This window comes from Nyctibius grandis, chromosome 20 (genome assembly GCF_013368605.1).
Source record: "Nyctibius grandis isolate bNycGra1 chromosome 20, bNycGra1.pri, whole genome shotgun sequence".
NCBI classification, from domain to species: domain Eukaryota; kingdom Metazoa; phylum Chordata; class Aves; order Nyctibiiformes; family Nyctibiidae; genus Nyctibius; species Nyctibius grandis.
Window position 1 is genome coordinate 3,552,976 of NC_090677.1, and position 27,258 is coordinate 3,580,233.

The 27,258-nt window shown below is 42.4% G+C and overlaps 1 protein-coding gene across 4 annotated transcripts in view; it reads left to right on the plus strand.

The window, feature by feature from the left end:
* MICU1 (mitochondrial calcium uptake 1) overlaps positions 1-27,258 on the plus strand; it is a 113,920-nt gene that overhangs the window by 49,012 nt on the left and 37,650 nt on the right. For 3 of the 4 annotated variants that reach the window (XM_068416677.1, XM_068416680.1, XM_068416678.1), the window contains 3 exons: positions 10,423-10,488; positions 11,719-11,833; positions 22,919-23,001. In XM_068416677.1, the coding sequence (XP_068272778.1) occupies positions 10,423-10,488; positions 11,719-11,833; positions 22,919-23,001 (264 nt within the window). The remainder of the gene's footprint in view (positions 1-10,422; positions 10,489-11,718; positions 11,834-22,918; positions 23,002-27,258) is intronic. The other variant, XM_068416681.1, reaches the window with a different exon arrangement.

Consider the following 27,258-nt stretch of genomic DNA (forward strand, 5'->3'; position numbering starts at 1 on the left):
TTTCCAACTACGTGTTCCTCTTGGGTTATCAAAGCATCCTCTACCTGGAGGCGACTTTCTGGCACTTTGCCTTCGTGCGCTGGCAGAGTTGATGAGCTCAAGCAGGAGGGTAGGAGGTCCATCGTTCCCCTAAGCATCCTTATGAACGTCGCGCAGAGGTAACGGGACTTGTGGTACAGGCGTGCGCTCAAAACATAATAGGGCTGTTCACTGGAAATTTCCTCTTCATTTTTAAGGTGAAAGGAGTTTGTGAGCAGTCAGACACAAGCAAGCTGTGCTACTGGAAAGTACTGACAATCTGCAGGCTAGATCCTGGCTCAAGAGTAGAAAAGAGAATTCATTTCAGTCCCAAGCCAAGATGTATACCCAGGCTTGCATGCAAGTAATAATTTAGAAAGAGATTCAGTTAAAACACTGGAACTAGCTGTACAGTCAGTTGCATTTTAGTTATATATTACAGGACAATGTTTGAAGTATCAGTGTGAATTTTGAGCATGTATGTTTGAGATTGAAATGCTACAGCATTAGTAAGCAGATGTATGAGCTGCTCTTCTCACAGAACCAGTTTTATGTACATAAAGCTACCATCAAAACAATTAATTGGCTGTCGTGTGGTGATCAGGACTGGTCTTGCCAAAGGATTTTGTGGAGTGATGTGCCTCTCTGTTGTAATTTTGTTGGGTTTCTGAAGCATCTTGCTGTGCATGTGATGGAATGCTGTGGTGAGAAGACAATACCTGCTTTTTTTCCCCTCTTCCTGCCCCTCCTTCTTCCTAGTGATAATTTAGAGTTGATGGAGAGGGAGGTAAACCTTCCTGCCTTATTAATGGAAACAATGCTTCTGTAATTTGAGCCTAAATGCTTTTTCTTCACTCATTGTGAGACCAAAAACCCTGGAGACGTTCATCCAGCAAAACCCCCTGGTTAGGTCTGTTTGCCAACATGAACTCATACTTTTCTTTGACCTGCTGCTCAGCTGAGTGTGTAGGGAGGCAGCTCTGTCCCTGGCTCCGTTTGTGTCTAAGTGTGGTGGTTTCTCCCCCAGGGAAGCAAGCTCTGGGAAGTGGAGGAGAAGAGGCACTGATTACTATTAATTCAGAGTAGAAAAAAAAATTAATCAGTCTGCAAACATTTCAAAGTGTTCGTATTGAGCCTGAACAAAAGGCTGATGTGAGAATAGACACAAGCTAATGTGTAGCTCAGGGTGTTGTGGTGTGAAGGTGTCCAGACCACAGCTGTTCATCTGCTCCATTTCCACTGTGTCTCTTTCCTCCTCTTGCATTTTGGCAGAGGGAAACCAAATGCTTTTTTAACCCATCTGTAGGAGAAATCTCTCATGTTGTCCCTTCTCTTCTCCTATCATCTTGAAAAGCATGCCTCTGGTTAAGGAGGAGTGAAGTCCTATTTAATCTAAGATGTGCTGTTGCCCTGCTGCATAGTGTTTGTTAGGGCTTAAGAAAGGGCACTTTTGAGAGTTAATAATTGACAAGCTTAATCTCTCAAGCAAAAAAGAAGCGATGCTGTCAGTGGCGTTCCTCTGAAGCATGAGCTGCATATCCACCCTCTTCAGAGCAAAATCACACCCTGTCACCTGGGTCCTTTACTGTGGTCCCGTCCGGGTGAGCCAGCGCAGGGGGGCTCCCAGGAATCCCGCAGCTGAGCTTTCAGCAGTGCAGCCTGATGGAGAGGTGTGAGCAGAGGCAGAAAATGGATGTGGTGGGTGCACAGTGTAGATCTGTCTTTGTGCAGCTGGGTGCTCACACCGAAGGTAGGATGTAGTGCTTTTAAGAGACCTCTAGCATATTTAGAAAGAAAAAAAAACTAGGTGGCTTTTTAGTTTAATACAGAATACACCTGACTTGCTCTTTTTGTCCTTCTGTGGGGAAAATGTCTTGTTACTGCTTAATACAAACAAAAGCCTTCGAGCTACCAGCAACAGCTTACCCTCCTGCTACCATCGCTGCAGTAAGTAATTATAGAGGCTTTTGATGCCCTCTAATTAAATTTATGAATTAAGTATTTCCTGCCAGCATTTATGTTTACATCTCTAGATGTTTAGGGATGCCATAGAGTAATGCAGAGCAATAACAAAATGAAGGAAAAAGAAAATACTTCAGATGGTTTCTGTAACGGCCAGTAAAACATCTGAAGTTTGCTTCTGCGCTATAACGCAGGCTTGTGTCGTGGAGCAGTCCAATGATTAGCTTAAACTACACTTATTTGCCAAGGCCCTCTAACTGGACGTGTATGTCCATTAAAGAAGAGTTGCTGGGAGTCAGCTCGGAAGATTTAAAGAGCATATCAGGAGCAGAGGAGCCTGAAAAAATGTACTTGGGAAGGATCCGCGTGGAAAGGACTGGAGGTAGACGGACCATCCTTTTCTGGTGGATTGAAGGATCTTGCTGCCAGGTTTGAAAGAGGGGGAAAAAGGAGCCTTTGTTTATTAGCCTGAACTTCTGGGTTCCTTTGCGTGTGTATGAGCGAAGGCTGGAGTGTGAGACTTCCACCAGAGCAGCATAAGCTGCTGTAGACCCAAGCTTGCAACCAGTGAGACAAGCTCAAAGACCTGCTGTCGTTCAGGAGCCAAACATTGGATGACAGCTCTGAGTTCCTGTGATGTTTAAGTGCCTCTGAAACCTTCAACCAAAAGGATGCAACTCTAAATGATACCTTAACAAAAGGAAGCTGTTGCAATTCAGTAAACAGCAGTGTAAAGTGCACGTGCGGTTGATTTACTGAGCCTGTTAACTGAGAAGGATTTTCAGTACTTTCTCTAGCTTGGATGCAGTGAAAACAGGTGAGGATTCCTCTAAATCCAGCTGTATGAGGTCTTGCCAATGTCTGTTGAAAGAGTGTTTTGAAATACAATGAGTCCCCAGGGTCAGCAGTTTGAGCTGTTGAGTCTAGGTTGTGGCTTGCTTGGAGATACTTTGAAGCATTCAGCTATCCCAGTCCATGATCCATGTAAAATGTCACTGTCCAATGTCAGATTTCCTGCTTTTAAATTCTTTCACCTTCTGATCTCAGTGCAGGTAGTATTTACATAACAGCCAGGAGGCATCTTCTTACGTAGATAATAACCTTAGGCTTGTCTATATGAAAGTTCTTCTGCTGTCCCAAAAAGTGTCGTAACAAGCTGGTGGGAGACAATTCTTGCCTGTGACCCTTTGTGGAAGCGAGCAGAGATGCAGTTCATTGCAGATAATCAGCAAATCTGAGCCGAGCTGACATGATTTTTCTCCTCTTGACTGTCTTTGCTGACACCACTGTCCACGTTTGTGGGTTCCTTTGCTTGCTAGCTTTCTCCTCCCAGCCAAACTTGGCCCTCCCATCTGCTTTGCTTAGCAGTTTTGAGTTACTTTTCTGTTCCTCACCATTTTTGCCCTGTTCGCTGGGACCTGCGTGGACGCTGAACTGCAAATTCTTCTCTTGGCTTTTTTTTTTAAATAAAAAAAAACAGATTTCATCAAAAAATACATAATTGCTTCTAACACAGGTAAATGCATGGTGCACAAACATCCCTGTGGACACCTGGCTTGCTTTACGTCCATGTCCAGAACACACTTCATCCTTTCTTGCCTCCTCTACTAAACGTTTGTGGTGTATTTCAGTTCTGACAGAGCCCTCCTTGCTGTTACCTTTTTGTACCACTAATTCTGCTGCTCGTTTTCCCAGGGCTTATTTGGCAGACACTACTGAAATGCTCTGGTTGCTCTATGTCCTCTTTTTATTCTGGTTTTTAGGTACCTGGCAGGTGTTTCTTCCAGCTACTAATATCTCTGATAATTATGTCTTTGTTCTAATTATGATTTAGTTTTTTTTGGTGTAACCAAGCCTTCCCTCGTTTTCTTCCCTTTTCTAACCCTCTCCCCTTCCATCAGGATTTCTGGCAGGTACAAAGCAGACAGCATGTGCTTTGATTAGTTTGTGCTTCAGACCTCATAATATGCACTTTTCATGTAAAAGGGACAGTGTACACTCACCCCTTCTCCCTGCTCCTTTAATAAATAACCCTGAATCCTCTCCTTGATCCTCAGCCTAAAGGATTTATTTCAGAATACTTGAATTTGGCTTGTTAAGAGTACAGTCCCCAGGGTAACCATTCATACCTGGCTTTATTAAGGGGAATGCCTTTGAGCAAAGCTCAGATGTGTATCTCCGTGTCCTCATATTTTCACAGTGTCTTTAGAGGCTTCTGAGTTATTTTTCAGCTTGATGAGACTGCGATAGAGCTGGCTCTGTTGGAAAATGACATTTTCCGCTCGAGGCCACCAAGTTAGCTTTATTCTGTGAGAAAGTACAAACGCTGCAGGGAAACATCATGTATTAGAACGCGTGTAAGTTTGGGGAAGGTTATTTTTGCAAACTTTCTTGAGTTTTTTCAAGTTACAGAACTACGTTGGGCGAACTGTATTAAAGAATATTGGAGGAGGAAGGTGTTTAGATGCTGTAGTTCTTAAGGTGGCTTCTAGGAAAAAGAACTAGAAAGAGGGACGCTCATTCAGTATTAGTAAGTAAAGAGGGAAATGTACTTTAAATGCTTTGTTTGCCCTGTAGCTTTGTGACGTTAATAAAATCCGTAGGGGGAAGTTAGCAAAAAATAAGCAGCTTGGTGATGAAGTGCCCTTAGTGGGTGTACGCAGTCTTTTAATCAGAAAGTGATTTATGGGATCGTTTTGGGCTTTAATGTCTTTGATAGTTTTACTGGCATTAGATTAATGCTTAATACTTAAGGGATACAAAACTGAGCTCTGAAAACTCTGTCCTTGGGTAACATGGAGTTAGTAGGGAGAAGGCGAGAGGGAAGGAGGATGGATTGAGCAGGGTGGGAGGAAATGTTTTGGGAGATGCTTGACTTGACTACAGGAGAAGGGGAGGGCTGGGTGGGAGAAGCAGGTGAAGGAGAAAGGGGGAGAGAGAGAGAGTGGAAGGGAATGGCAAGATTTTTAGTTGTATCTTAATTTGGTTCCTTAAACCGTTTGCGATCGTGATGACAATCTCTGATTACATCATTGCATGTGGTTTTTCCCCAAACCCCTTTCTCGTTTGGTGGGTGTTCAGTCCCGAGTGTATGGCCCCAACCTCATCGTCTGCCCCAATGTTTAATACTTGCTTTCTGTACAGAATTATTATTTTCCTCATGTACTTCAACACTGGAATTTTTATCTGAGAAAACGAACAGCGTGCATTATCAACGTAATGAGTTCATCTTGGTAATGTGGGCTGAGAGGAGGGAAAGCAGTATCCCAATTTCCATCTGGAGACCTAAACAGCCATTTAAATTCAAAGGTGTCAAAAGTCAACTCATTTTAGAAGCATAATTTGCAACATCAAGGACCTAATGTTAATCCTCCCCCATCAAATCTCCATGACGAATGCTGCTGTGGTCCTACAGATGGTGATTTCATTACCCTGCTGAGGACTGGGAGAGCGCAGCGGAGGGGAGCAGAAGTGTAGACTGTCCCTTTTCCGAGGCATTTCCTACTTGCTTTTCCAGCAGGGGTTTCTCCCTTGCATGAGTGGGTCTGCTGCCTGGGGAGGGTCGGGCAAGTCTGTGTCATTTTTTTTCTCGGTCGTACAGAATGCTGGCCTTGCATTTCAGGTGCCGTTTGTTTTAAAGGTGATGAATATTTACAGCCTTGCTGGAAGGAGGGAATGCAAATTTCTCTTGCCAGTCTCAGGAGACCACCCGTAGTAATAATTACTGCCTAATTTTTGATTCTCTCTACGTGTCCAAATTCAAATTCAGAGGGAGAGAGTCTGCAGAACAACTTCATCCATGTCCAGCTCTGTATTTTTGTCCCCCTGTGTATATATACAGATAAAATAACCCCCAAATCAAAGGTTTTAAAAAACTCTTTATTAAAATATACTCTCAAAAGGTCATAAGCTGCAGTATTTATCTGCCAACAGTAAATTTTAAGCATTTTCTTATGCTAACACTTACCCACTACAATTTGCCATGCAGAATCTGTTTGTGTTTGCCTGTGTTAGTGTGTACACTTCACCGTAAATTATCTAGAGCCACTAGGAATGATACTGTGAACTTTTCCACTGCAAAAAGAGGTTTATGAGTTTCAGAAAGTCCTTGTGCTGTTTCCATCACAACCTTAAACACTTTTTTCTTATTTAATGATATACAAAAAATGATATAAAAAAATCCCAGGCAGTGCATCTAAAATGGCTCATTTTGCATCCACGATATAAAACTTTAAATCCCTCAATTCTCCCCCAAGTCCTTTTTTTGTCATTGTTTTACAGGGTGGAGGGACCTCCCCTGCCTCTTTTCCCCTACAGGGCTTTTGAACATCTGGGCTGAAAGGCTCAATTTTTAACCCTAATTCTGAAAGCCTTTTTATTTCTTTATTTCAGTTTTCTTAATGTAGGTAGTGAGGTGCCAACATGAATTGTCACGCAATCCCTAAATACATGGGTTTGGTTCTTTCAAGTTTGTATCTTCCAAAAAATGAGCAAAAATTAAAAATCTCCCTCATTTCAGAGCCTCCAGTTCCACATTTTGATGCAGACAAGAGTTCAAAGCACTAATATTCTGAGTTCCCATAGCAGGCTGCATTGCCTGTGGTTTTCACGGGTGTTTCTTAAGGGTTTTCCCTTACCTGTCTTGTGGGATAGACTGATACAGAGCATCTGCTGCAGATGCGTTAGTCAGCGAGTGTCTCAGTATATATTTCTCCAGATTTTAAACCATCCTGCTTGGGAAGGAGCTGTAGTAGTCCGTGCCAGCACGATGCTGTTGTGCAGGCTCTGCTGGACCAGGCAAATAAAAGCCACATGTCTGCACATTGAAATATCGTGTAGTGCTAATAAGATGGCAGATGCCAGCTAATGTTTTAAAAGATGTCAAACAACATGCGTGGTAGGTGCTAAAAGAGTGTTTAAAATACATTCATTAAATGGATTATCCAATAAATTCTACGTAAAGATTTGTTTTTCCATCCTTGGAAGGATTCCTAATAGCTTTTTATTTACAGAGGTGCTGCCTACTGATTTAAGCCCAAGGTATCAAGCCGTGTGTGAGCAGGACTAAAAGCACATCCTCTCTACGTGTACTGTTTAATGTTATGTGCACAAGTACTAATGTGGGGTTTTTCTTTTCTTAGAGAGATTTCATTTGTAAACAGACATCTATCCCAAAATTGCAATAATATGGAGGGTCATCTTTACTGTATAAAGCCAGAAAACTCAGAAACAAGGAAAGAAATTGTCTATATTAGGGAAATTTGTAACACAGCTTTTTTGGAAACTCCTACTGTGGAAAAGAATTTTTAACACTGAAATTTAATTTATTTTTAACACTGAACATCCAGCATTTTAACTTCTTTTCCTATATGCCTACAGTTAACCATAAAAGAAATACATCAATAAATGCTTTTAAATGGTTTGCATACCTGAAGGTGGTCAGTTGGGACTGAAAGAGAATTGCTTTGCAGCAAGGTGACTTCACTGTTTGAAACATTCATGGGTTTATATTTGCTTATCTACAATATTGATAACCTGAAAGCATTTCTTTTAAAAAGGAACAAACCGAGTATGATAACATTTGTCAATAAAAGATGATTATGCCTCATCTAAAATTCCGTACTAATTTACAAAATTACTTCCTGGTTCTGGAGAAATACTCATTTATCTTGCATGCACTTTGATATTTATGTTGTTGTCGTTTTGGAAGGCATAAATCACTGTCGAATGGTCACATAAGGCTGATAAATTCCTGAAGCTTTGGTGTCTAGAAGTACAAAGGTGGTGTTGAAACATAAACAGGTGATGTGAATAAATGTGCCGAAAGTGTGTTTTCTCCTCCAGATTGAAACACAAACTGTCGACTCTTAAGTGTCTTACCAAGAATGTGTTCTTCCCAAAGTGGCAAATTAAATGCTGCTCGTTAAGTAGTTTCTGAAATGCAAAATGAAGTGGAGCTGCAAGGATTTAGCTGATGAGGCTTTTCGAAATGTGCGTTAGAAATGCAGGGCAAGTGCCAGCACCGCACCTTGCGCCCGTCCCTGCCTTTGCAGGGAAGGCACCCCTTAACGTGCAAAAATGCATCTTTTTTTTCAGATTGCATAATTAAGTATTAACATGTTTCACTCTTCACTCAGCCCTGGGAAAACAATGTTTAAATCCAAAATAAAGGTAATATTTGGTGAGGAATGGAAGGAATCAGTGGGTTTTTTTTCCCCAAAATCCTTTGTTACCTGGGAGCTGTACCACGTACTTGGCTCGAGGGAGGCTCCAGCAGTAGATCAGTTTTGGGGTAGAATACTTGAAGTTTGTCATGTGTCTTTGGGTGCTTTACTTGCTTGCAGCCAGCCTGTACACAAGTCTGGGGAGTTGCCTGCATATGCTGTGCAACTTGATTTTCTACAGCACACGGATCTGGGGGGGAAGGTTGGTCGCTGTTATTGATCTGTTCAACCCACGTTCTGGTGCTGTTTGTTGGGCTTGGAGCCTGAGTTGGAAAGGGCAAACCAAGCCTTGTATTTTTAAATGCAATTATATCTTTTTTTTTTTTTACCTGTTGTCGATGTCTGGTATTGTAAGAGAATCTCCCTGAATGCCTGTAAAAAGTTTTATTCCACTGAGACTGAACTGGCGGCTTTTCACTGAACTTACACAGCCATGCTTGTGCTGAAAGCAATGGCACATTTGGATTTCTTTTTCTTTTTACATGTTAATTTGGATGTTAGCTCGTTTGTGTGCTTGTTTAATATGAATCTACTGCTTGATTAAAAAATACATCATACGTGTAAACTGTTTCCCGTGGCTTGCTCACTCGTGAATGCTCAGTTCTGAATGTTTTTCGGACGTGCTGAATGACCTTAATCAGTTACTCTGGTTTGGGGAATGGATTTAATGTAGAAAAAATCTGTTTGTTTTAACTGAGCACTTTGAGAATTAGCTTGTGTTCAGATACGAAAGGCTGTGAAATATGAAAGTTGTCCCAAAACTGTGTGTATAACTAACTTGTGAAGATGACATGTCTCTAAAAGAGGATGGAGGCTTGAGCAAGGGGTTTTTCCCTACATTTTCTGATCCCATGCATTACCTTTCTGGCTAGAAGGGGTGGTATAGTATGCTGGAAGGAAAGTAAGAAGTGGAAAAGAAGCTCAAGGTCTACAGGCAGTGGTTTTAGGTGTTAGTGAGGACTGACTTTGGGTTTCTCCACCTTGAACTTTGAGGGATCACAACGGTCCACATTGTGCTTTGTAAAGTACGTAGGTTGATTTTTTTTTTTAATTTTATTTTATTATTTTTTTCCTGGGGATTAGAATGTAATTCTGTAGAATACAATGTTTAATGGTGGAGAACAACCCCTGAGAAGGATGATTTCAGCCTTTCCTGTAGTGGTGCGAGCTTCCCACGTACTTTGTGGCAAGCAAACACGCAGCTTCTCAGTGGGCCCAAAGAAAATAAATGGGAGAGTTGTGAATTTTTTTAAACTTCTGTCCTCCTAGTGCTGGGAGTCTGAAAATCTTATTGATCAGGTCAGTTGTTATTTTCCCCTCTTAAGATCAGTGGGAGAAATTCCTTTCCCCATTAGCTGCAGGCAGGCTGAGCACCATAGTCACAGCGTATTTTCCCCTTCCCCAGGTTTCTGGCAAGTAGGTGCTGTTTAAAATAAATAAATAAAAATTTTTACTTTGTTTGCTCAAAGTAAGATGCAGATGAGTAAATGCTTCCCCCTCCCATCTGTCTAAACCTTTGTATTTCGGAGAGCGATTAATTTAATATCTTTTCTTATTGTTAGTCTATGGATGTGGTTTTCAGCTTATGAGGAATATTTTGAGCTGTTTGTTGCTGACTATGAATTTTAAGCGCAGAAAAGAAACCCATAAAAATTAATAAAGCGACCTCTGGAGCTTTTTCATGGGATCCTTTGAGTGGGTGAAGTAGGCTGCTAATAGCTGGTTTATGATAAACACTGCTGAAGACGGGCAGGCGGAGGAAGGGGCAATAAATCACACGAGCAGGCGAGATGCTACTGGCAACACCACCGGCAGCAATCGCAGAAATCTGCTTTCTCCACAAATCTTGCCTTCAGTTTAAAGGAAAACCAGACATTGTTTATTTGTCCTTAACATAAGCATCAGTATAATTTTGCTTCGGATCCATCTCGATGGGCAGGGAAGCGAAACATGTTTTTTTCAGTAAATGATACTACAACCTGATATCCCGTAAGCAATAATAGCAGTTACCTTGCACGAAATGAATGCCATTAGCATGTTGTCTGCTGTTAGTGATTCACCTCTTACTAAATTCCTGACACTCTCCAGATGGTAAAGGCAGAGCTACTGTGAAGAGTTTTGTTTGAGCAATAGAGCTGAACTTTTTTTTCCCTGGAAACTGTATTTTTTTGGTGGTCTATATGATTATTTTTCTCTTTTCTTGTGGTTTCCGAGCCAGATACGGGTTAAATTTTCATCTAAATTATTAGCTGAGCTCATCCCCACTCTGCAGTCACATACAATGGTGAGTTCTCTCAAAAAAAAAAAAACAAACCCAACACCCTGAGGTGGATGAGAGACATCAGCTGCAGAGAGTGGGTCTGACCCAGAGAGGCTATGTGCTAACCCTTGCTGGGATATCTACTTAGGCTTCTTAGCGGTGCCCAGTCAAAGCAACGACCTGGTTGCTTCAAAACTTTCTTGCTCTTCGCAAGTCTAACCGTTCAACTTGATTATATGTTTTGCCTGCTCCTTTTATTGTCCGTTAACCAGTTTTCTTTCCTTTATCTTGTATATGATGGGATCTCCGCTAGACAGAGGTAACGGTGGGGGACAGTTGTGTAGCTGGACCCTCGTGTGGTGGTGTTTGTCGGTGGTTTTTCCTAAAACCGTCCCTAAATTCAGCCTTGCTTTCACCATGCTTCTGTGCTTGCATGACCTGGTTTCTGTGGAATAACCTCATCCATGCCTATTCTCCTTCATATTAATTTCATTTTCCTTTGTGTGTGCGCGTGCCTCCTCCTGCTGTGTTCTTAAAATGGGTCACCAGTGTGGATTTCCTAACAGTTTTATGGATCCTTTTCAGTCTTTGAAGGTTCTGCAGATCAAAGGGTCGTGGGTTTTTAGCAAGGGATATGAGCTGATAAAACACGTGGTATTTTCTATTAAAACAAGATGTTGAAAAAGAACTGGAGCAAGAGAGAGAGAGATTGAGACTGATATCGGTCCTGGTCCTCCTGGTGAGCTTGGTAAACACACTCCTGAACCGTGTGCTTCTAGTAACTGCACGTTTTTGATAACTTTGATCGTACTTTATATTCATGTGAAATAGCTCTTTCTTGGCTACTGCTACAACAAAGTATAACTAAAACGCTATTAGTGAAATATAATAATTTCCTTTTTGAATCCTATATTAAAAATTATTTTCATAACACTAATTTCTCAAAGATTCAGAGAGTTTTAAGCAAAATGGATGTAGTTTTATTAGTCTGTATTTCAGCTAGGCTAAACCAACTAATTAATACTGTGCAATTCCTCACCCCTGATTTGAGATGGGGAAGCACTGATCTTTGCAGAGCATTTCTGACAGATTTGAAGGCTGGAAAAGGTCCACTGAATATGAATGGAGATAGTAGGGGTGTGTGTACGTGGTGTGGCTTGTTGGTGGTAAGGATACAAATAAAGCCTTCCATGTCTCTGTTTAATCGATCGCTTTATTTTCTCTTTTTGGGGTGTGGGTCGGATGAATAAATAGAAATTATCCCAGGAGCGAGAGAAGTTTGCCGATGAGGACAGCATATTTTATGCGCTCGGAGAATGTGGACTCATTTCTTTTTCTGACTACATCTTCCTCACGACGGTCCTTTCCAGTAAGTACAGCGGGATTTTTTCTCTGTATTTACTGCTTTTTTTAAGTTCGGTTTACAAGCAATGAGTTTGCTATTGTTGTCTACATGCATTTCCCCAAAAGGAATTCTTGACTGCTTGAAATTTGAGCTGAGTGAATAATTGCTATTGCTTCATCTGGTTTAGGCTTAGCTTTGAGTGGTTCGGAAAGATAAGCAGATCAATGACTTCTGAAGATTTATTTCTCATTTTTAAATGTGGCCATTTTTTGTTTTTTGATTGAGTCATTTGACCTGTTGTTCAAAAGTGTGTTCTTGAGTTGTGTTCATATGATATTCTTGTGTTTGGATGAGTATTGCTTTCCAGCTCTTCACTGCTTACAAGACTGTTCAAACTCTCTTCTCCAGCTGTATTTTCACTTGGGTAAGCTCAGGCTGGTGCCTGATGTAATCCAATGAGGAGAGAAGCTGTTTACATTTCAGCAAGTATCATTAGATGCCTTCTGTCTTTTCACCCTGCTGCACTTGACTTGCATTTGTGATATTTTTGTGATCTGCTAAGCTGTTCCAGCAAAGTCTTCTGCACTTGAAGTGCTGGCCCTCAAAAGTTTGCTTTGTTGGCAAGAAACAGTGAAACTGAAGCCTTTGGTGATGTCAAATGGCATTTCTAGACTTTCTTCATGGGGACAGCAAGCTCAAAACCTCATTTGCAGAGCTTCTCTGGCCACTTGGAAGGTGCTGCGTCACAAACAGGAAAGTCAGCAGAAATTCCAGTTATTTTTTAGCCCCATTAGAAAATGTGGTGTAATGGGGAATATGCCACGGTCCAAATGAATAGAGACATTTTATTTTCAGACTTAGGAGAAAAAAAAAAAAGAGAAAACTTAGCCATCTAATCTTGTAAGTATCTGTTTCATGATGACCTGATTACAGCAATTAAAATCTGGACACTTTACACCCAGTTTGCTGTAGACCCCCCTTGCTCCCTGCTCTGTGCTGTTCGGGGAGTCAGCTGGGTAATTCACTGATGTTCTGTAAGAGCAACAGGTGCTTTATTTTTTCCCCGCACTCTTGCATGCTGTAACACCGACAGATGAAAGAGGCAGCTCTTCATTTACTGAGGATCTATTACCGAGGAGAAGCAATGTTCAAGGGCTTGTTTGTTGTCAAACGGACGTGGTGAGGGAAGACCTGTATGTGACCTTCATGTTGTGAAAACAAACACTGAGAGATCAAGCTGCTTCAATCCAGGGAATTTGTTTTATGATTTTAATCTGCTTTTTTTTGTCTGACTGAGTCTCAGAACTGACTCTTAAGACTTTTGCTGTTCCTTTCTTACATTAGTCTAGCCTGTGCTGAAATTATCTGAGGTATTTTCACTTGTGTAGCAAGGGCTTTTAATCCGAGTCTCCACAGATGATGATGAACTCACAAACCTATCGTATCACATTACTGAGTGTGGTTTAGAAAACACTCGTGCCCTTGGCTTTATGGCTGTGCTGGTGGTGAACAACCCCCTAATCAAGTATGCAGGGCTCAAAATTAATTTCACTTGCTTCCACGGGCAGCAGGAAGAGAAATTGGTCTTGCTTTGGCTTAATTTCTTTCTTATGAGAATAAAAGAAAAGGGACCACCTTGTGTTAGAGTAGCAGCCAGCCTTGTTTTGGAGGGCTGTGCGGTAGGGATGGGTTTCTTCCTCTTGTTCTTGGGCTTTTAAACATGTTTGCAATTACTGGGGAGTCAGACTAACAAGAGGAGACAGAATGGGGTGGTGTGTGCTTTGAGGAATGATGTGAAGGGTGGGCAAGGCAGGAGCTTTCAAAAAGGGAAAAATAAAAAAAGACAGAAGAAAAAAGTGTTCCAGGACTTGCAGGCTGACTTTTAAGTGTTTTGGGAGTTTGCTGAAGGGTTATTGAAGATGGAAGAATGTCTCTGGAGCTACTGTCAAACAACGATTCCCGAGAGGAAGAGTTTTGGTTTCATTTTTAAAGCATTTGCTTTTATAAAAATAAAACTCCCAAACAAACCTTGCCTTCTGACTAGATAGAAAATTCATTGTTTTACCACACTGGTTTGCTCTCCTACTAGTTAACATTACCTTGCCAGGAATCCAGTAGTTTTTAATTATCTTTTTCCCCTGAGAAATAAATCATAGAATCATAGAATGGTTTGGGTTGGAAGGGACCTTAAAAACCATCTAGTTCCAACCCCCCTGCCACAGGCAGGGACAATTCCACTAGATTGTGGCAGCTGCCAGGGAGGAAGAGGAGGAGAGAGGACTGGAGGCTTTATCTCTGTGTTGCTCGCAGAGATGTGTTTGCATATTGCACAGAAAATGAGGTCTGTCGCCATATTTTATTTACAAGTGATTCCTCACTCTAGCACTGTCTGTTCTCGGCGGTTGCTGTGTTTCTGTGAAAATGTATTTTTAAAACAACTAATAAAATAGCATTTAACTGCTTCAGAAAGTCAGCCTTCTATTAAAGCCAACGAGAACCGAGTGGCCTTGAGGATACTCCATGGTTTCTGTCGCTTCAACTGCTCCTCGTGTTTTTGGACAGAGGTAGAAAGATGAGCAAAATTACAGGATAAGCAAAATGCTGATGGGATTTCCCCTGGGTCCTTCCAGTGTCATAGGAAAGCAAAGACATCGCTTCCCTAACCAAAGAGGTTTTTGCTTTTGGACTTGCAGAACAGGTGGAGGAAGGAGAGAAAGAGCTTTTCCACCATCAGCGACCGCAGTTTCAGAGCAAACGCGGTCCGTTGTCCAGGCACACTAATGCCTCCTTGATGAACAGGTACTGAAGGGAGCTGGGCATTAAAAGAATAAGTCGGTGTTCTTTCCGTAATTGGGCTGTTGCTGTGTCTGGATTTACTCCTGGAAGGAGGGTTAAATAGCAGTGGCTCAAGCCAAAGTAATTACTCTCTTGCCAGGGCTCTCGTGGCAGACCTGCAGCTCCTTCTCCCATCTCCTGCCGGTTCTTTGTAGAGCATGGCATGCTGCCATCCCTTACGGGTACTGGCCTAGGATAGATTAACCTTTTTTTTTCCCCTTTCTTTCCCCTGTGTAAGAAATAAATCCTAAGCCACCTAGCTCTGGAAATTACTTTCTGGCCAGATATTGAGCGCTGTGCAGGTCCCTGTGATGGAGGTGGCATAGCATGCTCTCCTGCACGCAGGCAACATCATCTCCAGGGTCTGTTTGCACTGTGGCTGTTTTGAATATGTATTGCTGGCTGCCACGAATGTCTCCAGCCTCCTTCCCTGCCACGAGTGAGATCTGTTATCTTACCGGTGGTGTTTTAGTCCTGCAAAGCAGCACTAAGTGCCATAGGGCTCGTTTCTACAAGAAAAGGAAACATAAGGTTGCTTTGAGTTTATAGGAATATTTTTGTTTGTGATCCTGTTCATGTTAATTTTGTCTTTAAACTTTCAAGACCCTCCATTTACCTACATGCATGTACATGGGTCCATCTCATCCACACTGAATGGTGCAGGGATGTCTTCAATACCTTTCTGCCAGCCCAGTTGCTGCTGTGTGGGATTTCCAAGGTGTATCTGAGCAGCACAGAGATCCTCTCCCAAGGGACATCCCAACTTCTGAACGTAAGCCTGGTTGCTTCATGTCAGACTGAGGGCTCTCTGGCTCAGCGTCCCACTTCTGCCATGGGCTGGTAGCCATGCTGAAGGACAGAAGGACAGAAATGGGACAGGTTGCTTGCAATTGGCATGTTTGAGATCTTCCCGAGCAGAGCTTGACCTCTCCGTTTTGAAAACTGATGTTAAGGCGTGGGATGCTCTACCAGCCTCTCCTCCTGCAGTCTTCACTTGGTCTTTCTCTGTTCATCTCTTCATCCCTTGCATTTGCATGGTGTGATGGGCTGATGGATCTCCACCAACCTCCTGTATCACAGAGGACAGTAAATTTGCAGCGGGGAAGGACTACTCTGTGTGCAGCACTTGTTAGCCAGATTGAGAAGTTCTAGAAACTTACTCGTTATTATTTCTATAGAATTAGGAAATAGAGTAATTTTGTGTCGCTCATAGCAATCTCCCAGAACCTGCAGATGTTTGGGGTGTCCTCTTTCTCCAGGGGTTCCCTGGAGAGCACAGCTTCTGATGGCCTTTGTCTGGAGCTGCCATTTCCACAGCTTGTTTCCAGGTCCTTATTTCAGAGAGGCATTAAGAGGGAATCTTGATTTCCAGCAGTGCTCTGTGAGTCATGTGGTAACTGATGCGAAGTTGTTGGAAGGTAAGTCTTGTACTCCAGCCGAGGTGCTGTCACATTCTCTCAACTCTCTGAAACCGAGGCGTGCGTTTGTCATTGACGTTAAAACCAAAATACAGAATTTGGTGTCAAAATTAGAGTCTCTTTGGTTCACAAGCTAACGAGCAAAACAGAAAAGTGAAACAGCAATAATACTTTTTCTTTATATTTTTTTAATTGATTAAATAGAAGAAAGATTAAAAATGGCATTATCTGGGACAAACATGAGCCAGCAGTGTGCCCAGGTGGCCAAGAAGGCCAATGGCATCCTGGCCTCTATTAGGAATAGTGCAGCCAGCCGGTCTAGGGAAGGGATCGTCCCTCTGTACTCGGCACTGGTGAGGCCACACCTTGAATCCTGTGTCCAGTTCTGGGCCCCGCACTTCAAGAAAGATGTTGAGGTGTTGGAGCGAGTCCAGAGGAGGGCGACCAAGCTGGTGAAGGGTCTGGAGGGTCTGACCTACGAGGAACGGCTGAGGGAGCTGGGGTTGTTTAGCCTGGAGAAGGGGAGGCTCCGAGGTGACCTTATTGCAGTCTACAACTACCTGAAGGGAGGTTGTAGTGAAGTGGGAGTCAGCCTCTTCTCCCGGGCAACCAACGATAGGACAAGAGGACACAGCCTCAAGCTTCGCCAGGGGAGGTTCAGGTTGGACATTAGGAAGCATTTCTTCTCAGCAAGGGTCATTAGCCATTGGAAGGGGCTGCCCAGGGAGGTGGTGGAGTCACCATCTCTGGAGGTGTTTAAGAAAAGACTGGACATGGCACTTAGTGCCCTGGTCTAGTTGACGTGGTGGTGTCAGGGCAACGGTTGGACTCGATGATCCCAGAGGGCTCTTCCAACCTGATTGATTCTGTGATTCTGTGATCACTCCACAGAAAAGTGTACTGCATGCTTGGCGTGAATTTCTGTATCTGGGCACGTGCAGCTCAGTAGTAACTTTGGAGCTTGGTGCTCAAGTAGGGCTTGAATCCACGTGCCTGGGTTCAGGCATGTGAACCTCCAGCGCAGATTTAGAATGAGGAGCTAACAAAAACTTAATTTCTCTTGCTCTAGGTTGTTTAGGGCTATTACTTACTATTAGTAGTGGTGGTATTTTTACTTTGCATGATGGCAGGTTCCTTATCAGCCACTTCCTACCCCTTTTTCCATGTGGAGCTGCACTGGTGTGACAGTCCAGCCAACACAGAATCACAGAATCAGTCAGGTCGGAAGAGCCCTCTGGGATCATCGAGTCCAACCATTGCCCTGACACCACCAAGTCCGGCTTGTGCTGTCAGGAAATAACACCTACACCAAACATGTGCCAGCAATAGAAATAGGGTGTACTTCTACCAGGTATGAAAGATCTGTTTTCTACTCGTGAAAGCAGCATTATATTTTAGATTTTAACTGGAATTTGAAAATCAAATGAAAACTTAATTTTCTGGGTGTTAGACTGCTTTAAAGCTTTGGTCTGTATTTTAGTGGGATTTGTATACTTAGGTTTTAAAGTGACGTATTTGTATTATTTCAGAGGTAATTCTGATTTTTCCTTGTGATAAGAAATAACCTTTAGCTATTTAAAGATACTTTACCTTTAGAACCAGTAATATTGTGGCTCAGTCTCCGTGCTGTGGATTAGGTTATTTTAGCTGCCTGTTATTTTCATTTATGGGTTGATTAACATTAAAAAAAAAAAAAAAAAGTTGGTGGGATTTGGATTAGTTTTCTGAAATAGCAGAATAATTGAAAGGAAAATATCTGCAACATTGGGAGATTTTAATGTTTGGGGTTTTCGCTGTATTTATCGAGGCTGGGGCTCAGCCATCTGTGTTCTGTGGATAGGTGCTGCCCTGAAGGCTGTAAGTCAAAAAAATATTACAGCATTTGGGGATACATTATGGGAAAGTGCATCATCTAGCTCGCTTCCAATGAGCTGGGTACCTGAGCTGGGCTGCTGGCTGCCGTCGTGTAAGGGTGAGACCATCTACGACCCCGAATCTTTCCTTCAGACAGAAATGTTCCAATTCAAACATGGACAGAAAAATTTCTCGGCTAAAATACCCCTGTGCGGAGTCAGACAGAATAATGACCACGCTGATTCATATAACTCAAGGAGGGGGAAGAAAAATCCTTTATTAATCTTGGGCTGGAGGAATAAAGTAAGCTTTTTTTTATTGTTGTAGCCTGAAAAAAGGAAAAGAAAAAATATTAAAGCTGGAAGGCTTGAAGAGCCATCTCTCTAGTTGAAAATCTGTGCCTTAGGAGGACTGTGTTAATTTTGGATTGATTATGAAGATATATTTTTTTCAGCTTCAGGGTACTGTGGCCTTTGAACATATATTTTTCTTAATTTTGGGATAGATGGGGAAAAGAAGCAATCATAGGATATTTAACTCCTCATGAATAATTTTTCTGCAAGTAGCTCCCCAGCTGAATTTGTGACCTTTTGTCCCACACTGGAGCTTCTTGGGGAGTTACTAGGCTTCAGGATGGATATCGAAGTCCTGAGCTGCTTTGTGTTTAAATTCAGAGAAAGAAATTTTCAACGACCCCTGAAGGGACCAATGTTTATTTTCCAAAAGTGTATTCAAAATAGTTTTCCTACAATGTGTTACCTCTGCTTGAGGTGGGTGCTCTACAGGCACTTAATTTTTCTGGCTGTAGCCGTGTACTGCGTGAGTTGCAACATGAGTCGGAGGGAAAGACTTGTTGAGAAGGTATCTCCAAGGGTGGAGCGTTGAGTTTGGGGGAAAGAGAAGATGAAATGAGTGCAAAAATAGTAAAATGTGGCCTTCCTCATTAGTGAGCGTTTATTGCCTTTCAGAATGCATCGCTTCTGGTGAGAGTAAATGGCAATAAAGAGCAATTGAGTGCTGCAAATTGGTCCATTGAATAATTCAAAATAGTTAAAAATGACATAACTGGCTTAAAGATGTCTAGTCAACCCATCTAATGCCTCAGAGGTTCCCTGGGGCTTTATACTGATGGATTGGGTGGGTTTTTTAGTGTGGTCAGTGCTGCTGCCTGGTGGAGGTTGCTCATCTTCGTAACACTATCACATGTAGCTTTTGGTTTTCTTATTGCCTTTCTGTTCCCAAATATTTGATTTAAACAAATGAGTCGAGAAAAATGTTAATTGTCCTTTGCAGGAACTCCCAGGTTAGCTGAAAAAGCAGCTTGGTGTGTAGAGCTGGTGGAGTTGTGGATCTACAGAGTAATTTCAACCTGATCTTTCTAGATATATTTGCAGATATCTCAAAGCAGGGAATAGGTAACTCATGAATTGGTATTGGTGTGGGCTCTGGTACCACGTTTTCATTTGTGTTAATGATTTGGAGGAATCATTAGGAAGTTGCCGTGTCCTCCTGGACACCTAAAGACTAGAAATAAAGCTAGAAAAGAACCTGTGGCTGCTCTGACCGGTTCCTCACTCGTTGCCCAAGGGAAATTAGTTGCAATGAAAAAAATCTTGATTCTGAATAATGTCAAAAAGGATGGCGAGGAGATAGCTCGCAAAATCAGAGCGAGCTGGAAGTGCAGCTCAGCACTTGGGGAAATCCAGAAGTGGTTTTCCCTTGCAGAGACAGGCATTGTGCTGTGTTAAAAGCTAACAGTCCTTTAAATGCTGTTGATAACCATTGCAGGAGGAATATTGCGTTCATTTTGAGGCACCTGAATGAAGGTGGCAGTGGGGAAATTTAGAGAAGCTGCAGTAGAGAATGGTAAATTTGGGGGGCAGAATAAAAGAGAGGGGGAAAAAAAAGGCTAAGTTTAGCTGGGCAAACCAGTATCTGCCTCTTTGATGGCCTGCAAGCTTCTGAAATGTGTAAGTACAAGAGGAAGAAGAGAAATGGAGGTTGTACAGGCTGATGTAACCACGAGTAATGGGGCAGGGTGGGCAAGGGAGGGGGGTTAGCTGCCATCGGAATGGCTCTTCTGCAATAAATCCTGGTCAGAAACATCATGCCCAAGAGGAGAGGCAGAAATCATCTCGCTCGGGACCAATAAATTCAGGCTGCCCGGAGATCAGGGACATACATCTTAATGAACATTGCTCCCGAGCAGGAGCGGGATGAGCTAATTGTCTTTGGTGCCCTCTGGTTTCCCTGACTCGGATTCACATTTGTTGGATTTAAGTGTCATTACAAGTAATTGGAGTTAGATATGCAGACCAGAGGAAGAAACAGGCTGTGCCGCTTATTAGCTAAAGGAATGAAGTAATTAAATTTGCCAGTTTAAAGGCACTTTCCTTCCCTGTCCTTAGAAAATACTGACCCTGCAGATTTTTGATGCTGAACTGTTCGTTTTAATTTTGCAAGTGATGTTCTTCTCTGGGGCTTTGATAAACTGCTCTTGGAAGTGTGTATTTAGAGAAAAGAAAGGAAGGAAATGGCCTTTGTGAGGGGTAAGTACCTTGCTTTCCCTCTTCACTCTGTGTCTGTGCAAATGGGACGTGGTATTATATTTTTCCTTTAAAAAAAAGGGGGGGAAAAAAACCCACCAATTTTTAACAAGGGGTAAGGAATTATCCGGTCTCAGAATATATATTGTTGTACCCTGGCAGGGAAAATGGAGCGGGAAAGATGAGATGTGTAAATTGCTCCTTTTCTAGCATCTTGTAACTAGATTAGAGCTTTGTGTAGTCCCCTGTAGTCCCTCAAGCTTCGCCGGGGGAGGTTCAGGTTGGACATTAGGAAGCATTTCTTCTCAGCAAGGGTCATTAGCCATTGGAAGGGGCTGCCCAGGGAGGTGGTGGAGTCCCCATCTCTGGAGGTGTTTAAGAAAAGCCTGGACATGGCACTTAGTGCCATGGTCTAGTTGCCATGGTGGTGTCAGGGCAATGGTTGGACTCGATGATCCCAGAGGGCTCTTCCAACCTGATTGATTCTGTGATTCTGTTTCCTCATAGAGAAAACAGCTCTTTCGCTAGATTTTGGGGGCTAATAAGGAGAAATTGTGTCCAGGCTTTCGTTCAGTATGTGCAATTAAAGTGAATAAAATTGGATGTGTTATTTAAATGTTAGGAGGATAGGTAGAAGGTGCTTAATATTGTTGCTATCAAGGAAATGGGGTATTAATCACTGGAAATGATGGATGGATACAGAGGAGGCTTTTGATATAAATCCCTTTAATTAAATTGCATCATTGAAGAGATGATGAAGTTGGTGCTGAGGATGACCCGCCCACCCGAATAGGTCTTGGCGAACACTGAAATAACAAGGGATGGAGAGCAAAGGTTTGCCCATCCCAGCAGGCAGGACAGAGAAGCTGGGTGGAGGCATGGCTTCTGCTGCAGGGTTGTGTATGAAATAACCCACCCCGTGCTGCTGGCGATCGCCGTGGTTATAGGAGACATCGCTTGTGCACGTGGTGTTTGGAATTTAAAGCCCGAATAATTGGCACGAGGAAATTGGAAATCCAGAGATGATAACGGCAGGACTGTATGTGCTGTATATATCAAGTAGCTAGTGACAGGCCGTTCCTGCCGTCGAGTTTAATGTTGTTATACATCTGTTTAAGGCACAAAATGGTTGGAAAAAGCGATCCCATTACCATGTTTGCTGAATCTTTTAGAGATAAAGTGCTACAGTTTGTTATAGCAAGGGGAAAACATGATCTAAAAGCCTCCTGGCCCTAAATTGAAGTTGTAACTAATGCACAAAATCCAGTTCAGCTAATTCCAAATTAATTTCTTTTTGTCTGAGTGATTCCTCTATGCACTCCCCCTCCCACCCCCAGCTGGGAGATGCCTTAACGCAGAACCCTGGTTGCAGAAACTCATTACTTCTTTGAGCATTTGCAAGAAATACTAAAAGTTGATTGCAAGAGATGAGGTTAAAGAGGGGTGAGCCTCACCAGTGATCCACGTCCTGCTGCCAGATTTGGGTGGGGAAGAGCCATCTTTAGAACAAAAAAAAGGGCAAAGTGTTAATTGATCATTTAAGATGACAACCTAAGCACTAGTTATAGCCTAGAGGATTCCCTAGAAATCCCAGCAAATACCAAAATTCCTGTACGTGGGATGTGTTTGAAAGTAGCAGAGCAAGAGAAATTCTCATGTATTAGCTTAATTTGGAAAAAAAATGTGGCACTATGTTGTAGCTTGAAATGGTGATGGGTTACAGAGCCCGGAATGGAAACGTACTGAAATTCTTTTGTAGGAAAGAGCGTGGTTTTGCTGTGATGGGTGGCTGTGAAGCAATGCTTTTGCAAAGTTCTAGTTAAATAAACCGTGACAACATAGACTAAATGCAATGAAAAATAAGGTACCACACTGTCTCGGGTATGTCTCGGCTGGTGAACTCCAGCTCGTGTGTTATCTCAGTGTCATAACTGGACTGAGGCAGAGCTGGTAACGATTTGTTTAAATTTGCACAGTGAGACAAGAGCTGAGTCTGGAAGAGAATTACCCAAAGTCCAGGTCTGCTCCTCACCCACCAACTGCTTCACAAAGCACGGAGAGTGCTCTGCAGCGCCGGAGGGACGTCCTCTGGCCAAATTGGTATTATGCTGTGTGGAGCAGGCTGGAGCTCTTGCTACAGCATAGTTTTCTGTTGATTGTCATTAGAAATAGCAGATGGTGTCTTGGTTTTGTGCTTTTTCTATCTGTAAATGGAATAAATTTTGTTCAAGAAACATCTCCTCTGCCCAACCTCCTTGTCGAGACCTTTGGTAAAAGGATCACTATGAATCTTGTAGCTAGAGGTTCCCAAGAGCTGCATTTTCTTCTTAAAATTGCAAGAATTATGGAAAACTGCTTTTGGATAGAGTCATTCTGAACTTGTGCCTTTTTTAATTGAGCTTTTGTATCTTTGTTAACTGGTCTTTGTTTTTTATTGTGTGTTTTTTTTTATGTAGCTCCCCAGAGGAATTTCGAAATCGCCTTTAAGATGTTTGATCTGAACGGTGACGGTGAGGTGGACATGGAGGAGTTTGAGCAGGCAAGTTGAATGACAGGTTGACTTCTTAATGCCACAACATCTTAGTCATAAGTGCAGCACTCCTCTGCAATGTTATTGTGATTTATATTTGTGGTTACTGCTGGGAAACTTCTTTTCCTTGTGCTCTGCTGTGTTGCCTCAGCGCCTGTTTATTTTACTGGGTATTTCAAGACATAATTTTTCCTTCAACCAGGACAACTGTAAGTATAAACTCCAATTTCCTGTGACTTTGTCACCAAGGTATCTTTACATGTTGTTACCTCCAAAGTAGATAACGAATTTTTTTCACTATGCTGGTGTCATAGGATTTTGATCCTACTTTCTTCCACGGTGTTTATTGCATTCCTTAATTTTGTTTGTCTTCAGAGAACAACCAGGGCAAGTCTGCTCCAAATAAGTGTTGCCATTTATTTCAATGTAATCTAAAAACGTGTTTGAGGGTGTATTTTCATTAGGTTTTTTTCCCCTACTTCTTACAAGGTTTCATCAGCAGGGAGTTTGATGCGGGCTTTTTAATGAGCTTAGCCTGCATGTCTGATACTGGTGGGGTCCTCCTATAAGCTATGGTTTGTTAGAATGAGAATAGATTGAAAACTCGAGCTGTCAGTGGGGAAAAGATCTGATGTCCCCAGGCAGAAGTGTGTGGTTTTCTTGCCTGTATAGAAAACAGCCTTAGGGCTTTGGAAACTCATGGACATCCTGAAGTTGCTGTATATTAGCAAAGCTCCATGTGTGTGCTACTCATGAAAGGAGAAGTAAACGTGTTTGCAAAGAAGGGAACTGGCTGGTTGGATGAGGAGTCACCACCTCTGTTACCAAAGGACAAGGTAGAGGAGATACACCACTAATGTCCCTAATATTCATGTGGCCCCTGGCACTTCTTCTGTGTCCCCACATCCCTCGGGGCTGTATGTTTAATGGGCAAGTGGAAGCTGCAGCTTCTGGCCAAAGGAAGCGAGAGACTGTGGTCAAAAAAATAACCTGCCCTTGTGGGTTTTTATGCTGGAGGACAAGGTGTTTGGAGATGGTGAAAAGCTCTGTACTGATTGCAGAGAATGAAGCAGCCCTGAGTAATCTAGTTACAAATTCTTACTCATCGGTTGGTCGAATGATTAGGTAACTTCAGAAGAGTCTGGAAGGGGTCATGCTTGGGGCCCTTGTTATAAATGGGAAGAACTAGTGGCAAAGCAGGTCTGCTAAATTAATTCCCTCCCTTCTAATCTTTTGCTGTCATCCTCTTTAAATTATTACCCGTGAGTATGATGTCATTATTATGAGTTTGCTCCAGAGCTGTGTGATATATCTGGTTAACTCTACGATTTTAGGTGCAAATTTTGGACTATTAGGAGAATGGGAGTATGTTTATCTCTAATATGATATCCCTTCACGTGACAGTTTGCAATGTAAACCCAGGAGTTTATTCATTTTCCTTTGAGTGCAAATTTGAATACACCGCTGTGTCCAGGTTATCGTGCTCCCTACAAACCACTGATTCAGCTGTGAAGAATTCAGACTTTCCTATTTTCCCAAGTAAAAAAAATACTGCTCTTCCTTCTGTTTGCATAGTGTGTGAATATAGCACTCCACTGCAGCTATCTGATAATATTTAACAACTCAAAAGGTGCTTTACTGTAGTTACTAATGTTCTAGAGTGAAATCAATTAATAAAATTCATTTATCTAAATGAATTTAAGAAAAGTGGGGAAGGATTAACCACCTACTAAAAATGCAGTGATGCCAAGGTACTAACGCACGTGTCATGTTTGGCTTTTTCATTAGATGTGTAAAGTAAGGAGGAGTGTTTCTTGAGGATGAATGTTTCGGAAGTGCTACGAAGATGAAAGTACAAAATTGAATTAAATTATTTCAAATCATCTGGTAGGCAAACGGAAGTTATATGTGCATTAAGTCACATAAAAATCCTTAGGAAGAGGGACATTTTTTTGTTAAGCTTGTTACGTGCGTCACTGCCTCTAGATAAAGGAATAAAATTCCTGGTTAGCATCAGAGTATTTTGGTGAGAGGATGAAGAAGCTGTTTTGGAAAGTGAGAAGCTGACAATATCTTTGCAGATATCACTAGAATTGATTCACTGCGCTTTGCAAACAGAATTAAAGCAAAGGCATATAACATTATACACATGTATAATATTACATACAACAATTTATATGATAAATACTCTTTTTCACTCCTTATGGAAGTGCCTCGGTAAGAGCATGAAGGATGGCAGGGTTTGCAGATCTGTACCATAAACATCTTACCTGGCAGGGGCAGCTGGAACTGGTCCTTCCAGGAGAATGTGCTACTAGAGGTGGCATCAGTTTAAAAGAACAACATTGTTTTGGGGAGAAGAGGAAGAAGAAGAGAGAGAAAAGTGTCATCACAGAAGCACCGTAACTATCCTTGCTGGCTGTGAGCACGTGGGAATGAATTTCTTACTCCTTTTTCACACGTCGTCTTTGGACGCAGCCAACAGCAGGGTCTCTTCATTAATGTCTGACAAACCTTCAGAATATTCATCAAGGAAGAAAATTACTCATGGTAATTTAGCCAGTATGCAAGTAAGTCGGAGGCTTTAACTACCTGATAAGAAAATACTGAATTTCTTCAGGCCCCACTGAAGAGCCTCAGATTTTTTTTTTCCAGTTGCTGCATACGGTGAGTGCATAGCACTGAGTAGTTTGGTGCCTGCATCAATATCATCCTCAACTCTTCATCCTTCAGTATGTAAACTGTTAGTTTACTCTTCTGTTTTTAATTAAAAAGTCAGATGGAAAGTAGCAAACTCTCAAGCAGTGTTACTCATGATTTCTCTTCAAACCATTAACTATTTTCATTGATTTTTTTCTTTTTCTTTCTTGTCTGATGCAAAAGATGAAACAGATCACAAACCCTTAGGCTGAAATATGTACAAAAGACAGCGAAGCATCTCTGTGTTTCCCATCCTCCCATGATCGATGAGCTGCGGGGGAGGACAGCACCGGTTGTTGGGCTGGAGGACATCTTCTTGCAGTGGTTACCTGCCTTTCTGGGTATTTAAGGATTACCCAAAACAGGGACCAGCCAAATAATTTTGGCTCTAGTGCTCACAGATGGATTTTCAAACTGATATTTATTGTAGATGGGGAGAGGAGTGTAGGATGCCTTATAAATAACACCCGGGAGAAGATGCTCTATCGAACAGCCTGTAGTGTGGTAGACACTCGCCTGTGCACAGACAGAGGCAGTTTGCCAAGCTGGTCACAAACTGCCTTGCTTCAGACAATTTATAAATATTTGTCTCCAGAATGTGTGTGCAGAGCTTGCAGTTAAAGCGGAGCACAGAGGAAAATGAGGAGTTACTATTTACAGTGCAAAAATCCTTCCTCACATCACAGTGAATATTTCAAAGAAGAAAAAAACCAAAACCTTTTTTCTGTATTTTTTTTTCCTCTGGCTTGACTTGGTTTTCTTTGTAGTGGAAGAATAGCCAGTAGTCTGTGGAGGCAGCGTTTCAAGCGAGGTGAGCCTGACAGCGATAGGCAGCGTTCCCCTCTGGAGCATCCCCTTTGGGGTTGTGCCAGCGCTTGCTCTCTTGTTAGGAAAAAATTGAACGTACCACGATAATGAGGTTCTGGTGTCCTTTTGACAGCTGTTTTTCTTCCTCCCTTCCAACTTTTGTCGGCTGAAGGCAAAGCAGCGGTGTTTGCTGGAGCTTTGGGAAGGCTGTGCTGTTGAGGCCGAGTGCCGGGCAGCACATGAGGTGGCTTTTTTTCCTCTTCTTTCTCACACTCATTGTCCTTAATATGAATCCTCTGCCTTGTTGGAAGAGGTTGGCTATTCTGCAGAGAATGACCCTAGCTTCCATATCCCAGCAATAATCATTCAGATGGGCAGGTGGAGGGAAGGGGTAGTGGTATAGTTGGGGGTGGAGAGAGGAGGTGAGTGCATTTGGCTTGGCTGCCCCCTTAAATTAGCACAGGACCCTTAAAATAACAAACTGTTGGGTTTTTCAGGCTGTTGCATCCGACAAGTTCAACCTTTTACCATATCTTGGGGGTTAGGGAAGTTTTGCACATCCGTCTGTTGTCCTGTAGTATGCACTCAAGTTGAGCAGTGCCTGTGAGAAGGTACAGGGCGCTGCTGAGAGCTCAGGGGAGGAGGCTGTTTGCCGGCGTGGTTTGTTAAAAACATTGAGATGCTGCTGTTGCTGTTACCAGCTCTGCTGGTAACTCAGATCCTTCTGCATTGCTTATTAATTCTGCTGGTGCTGCCGCT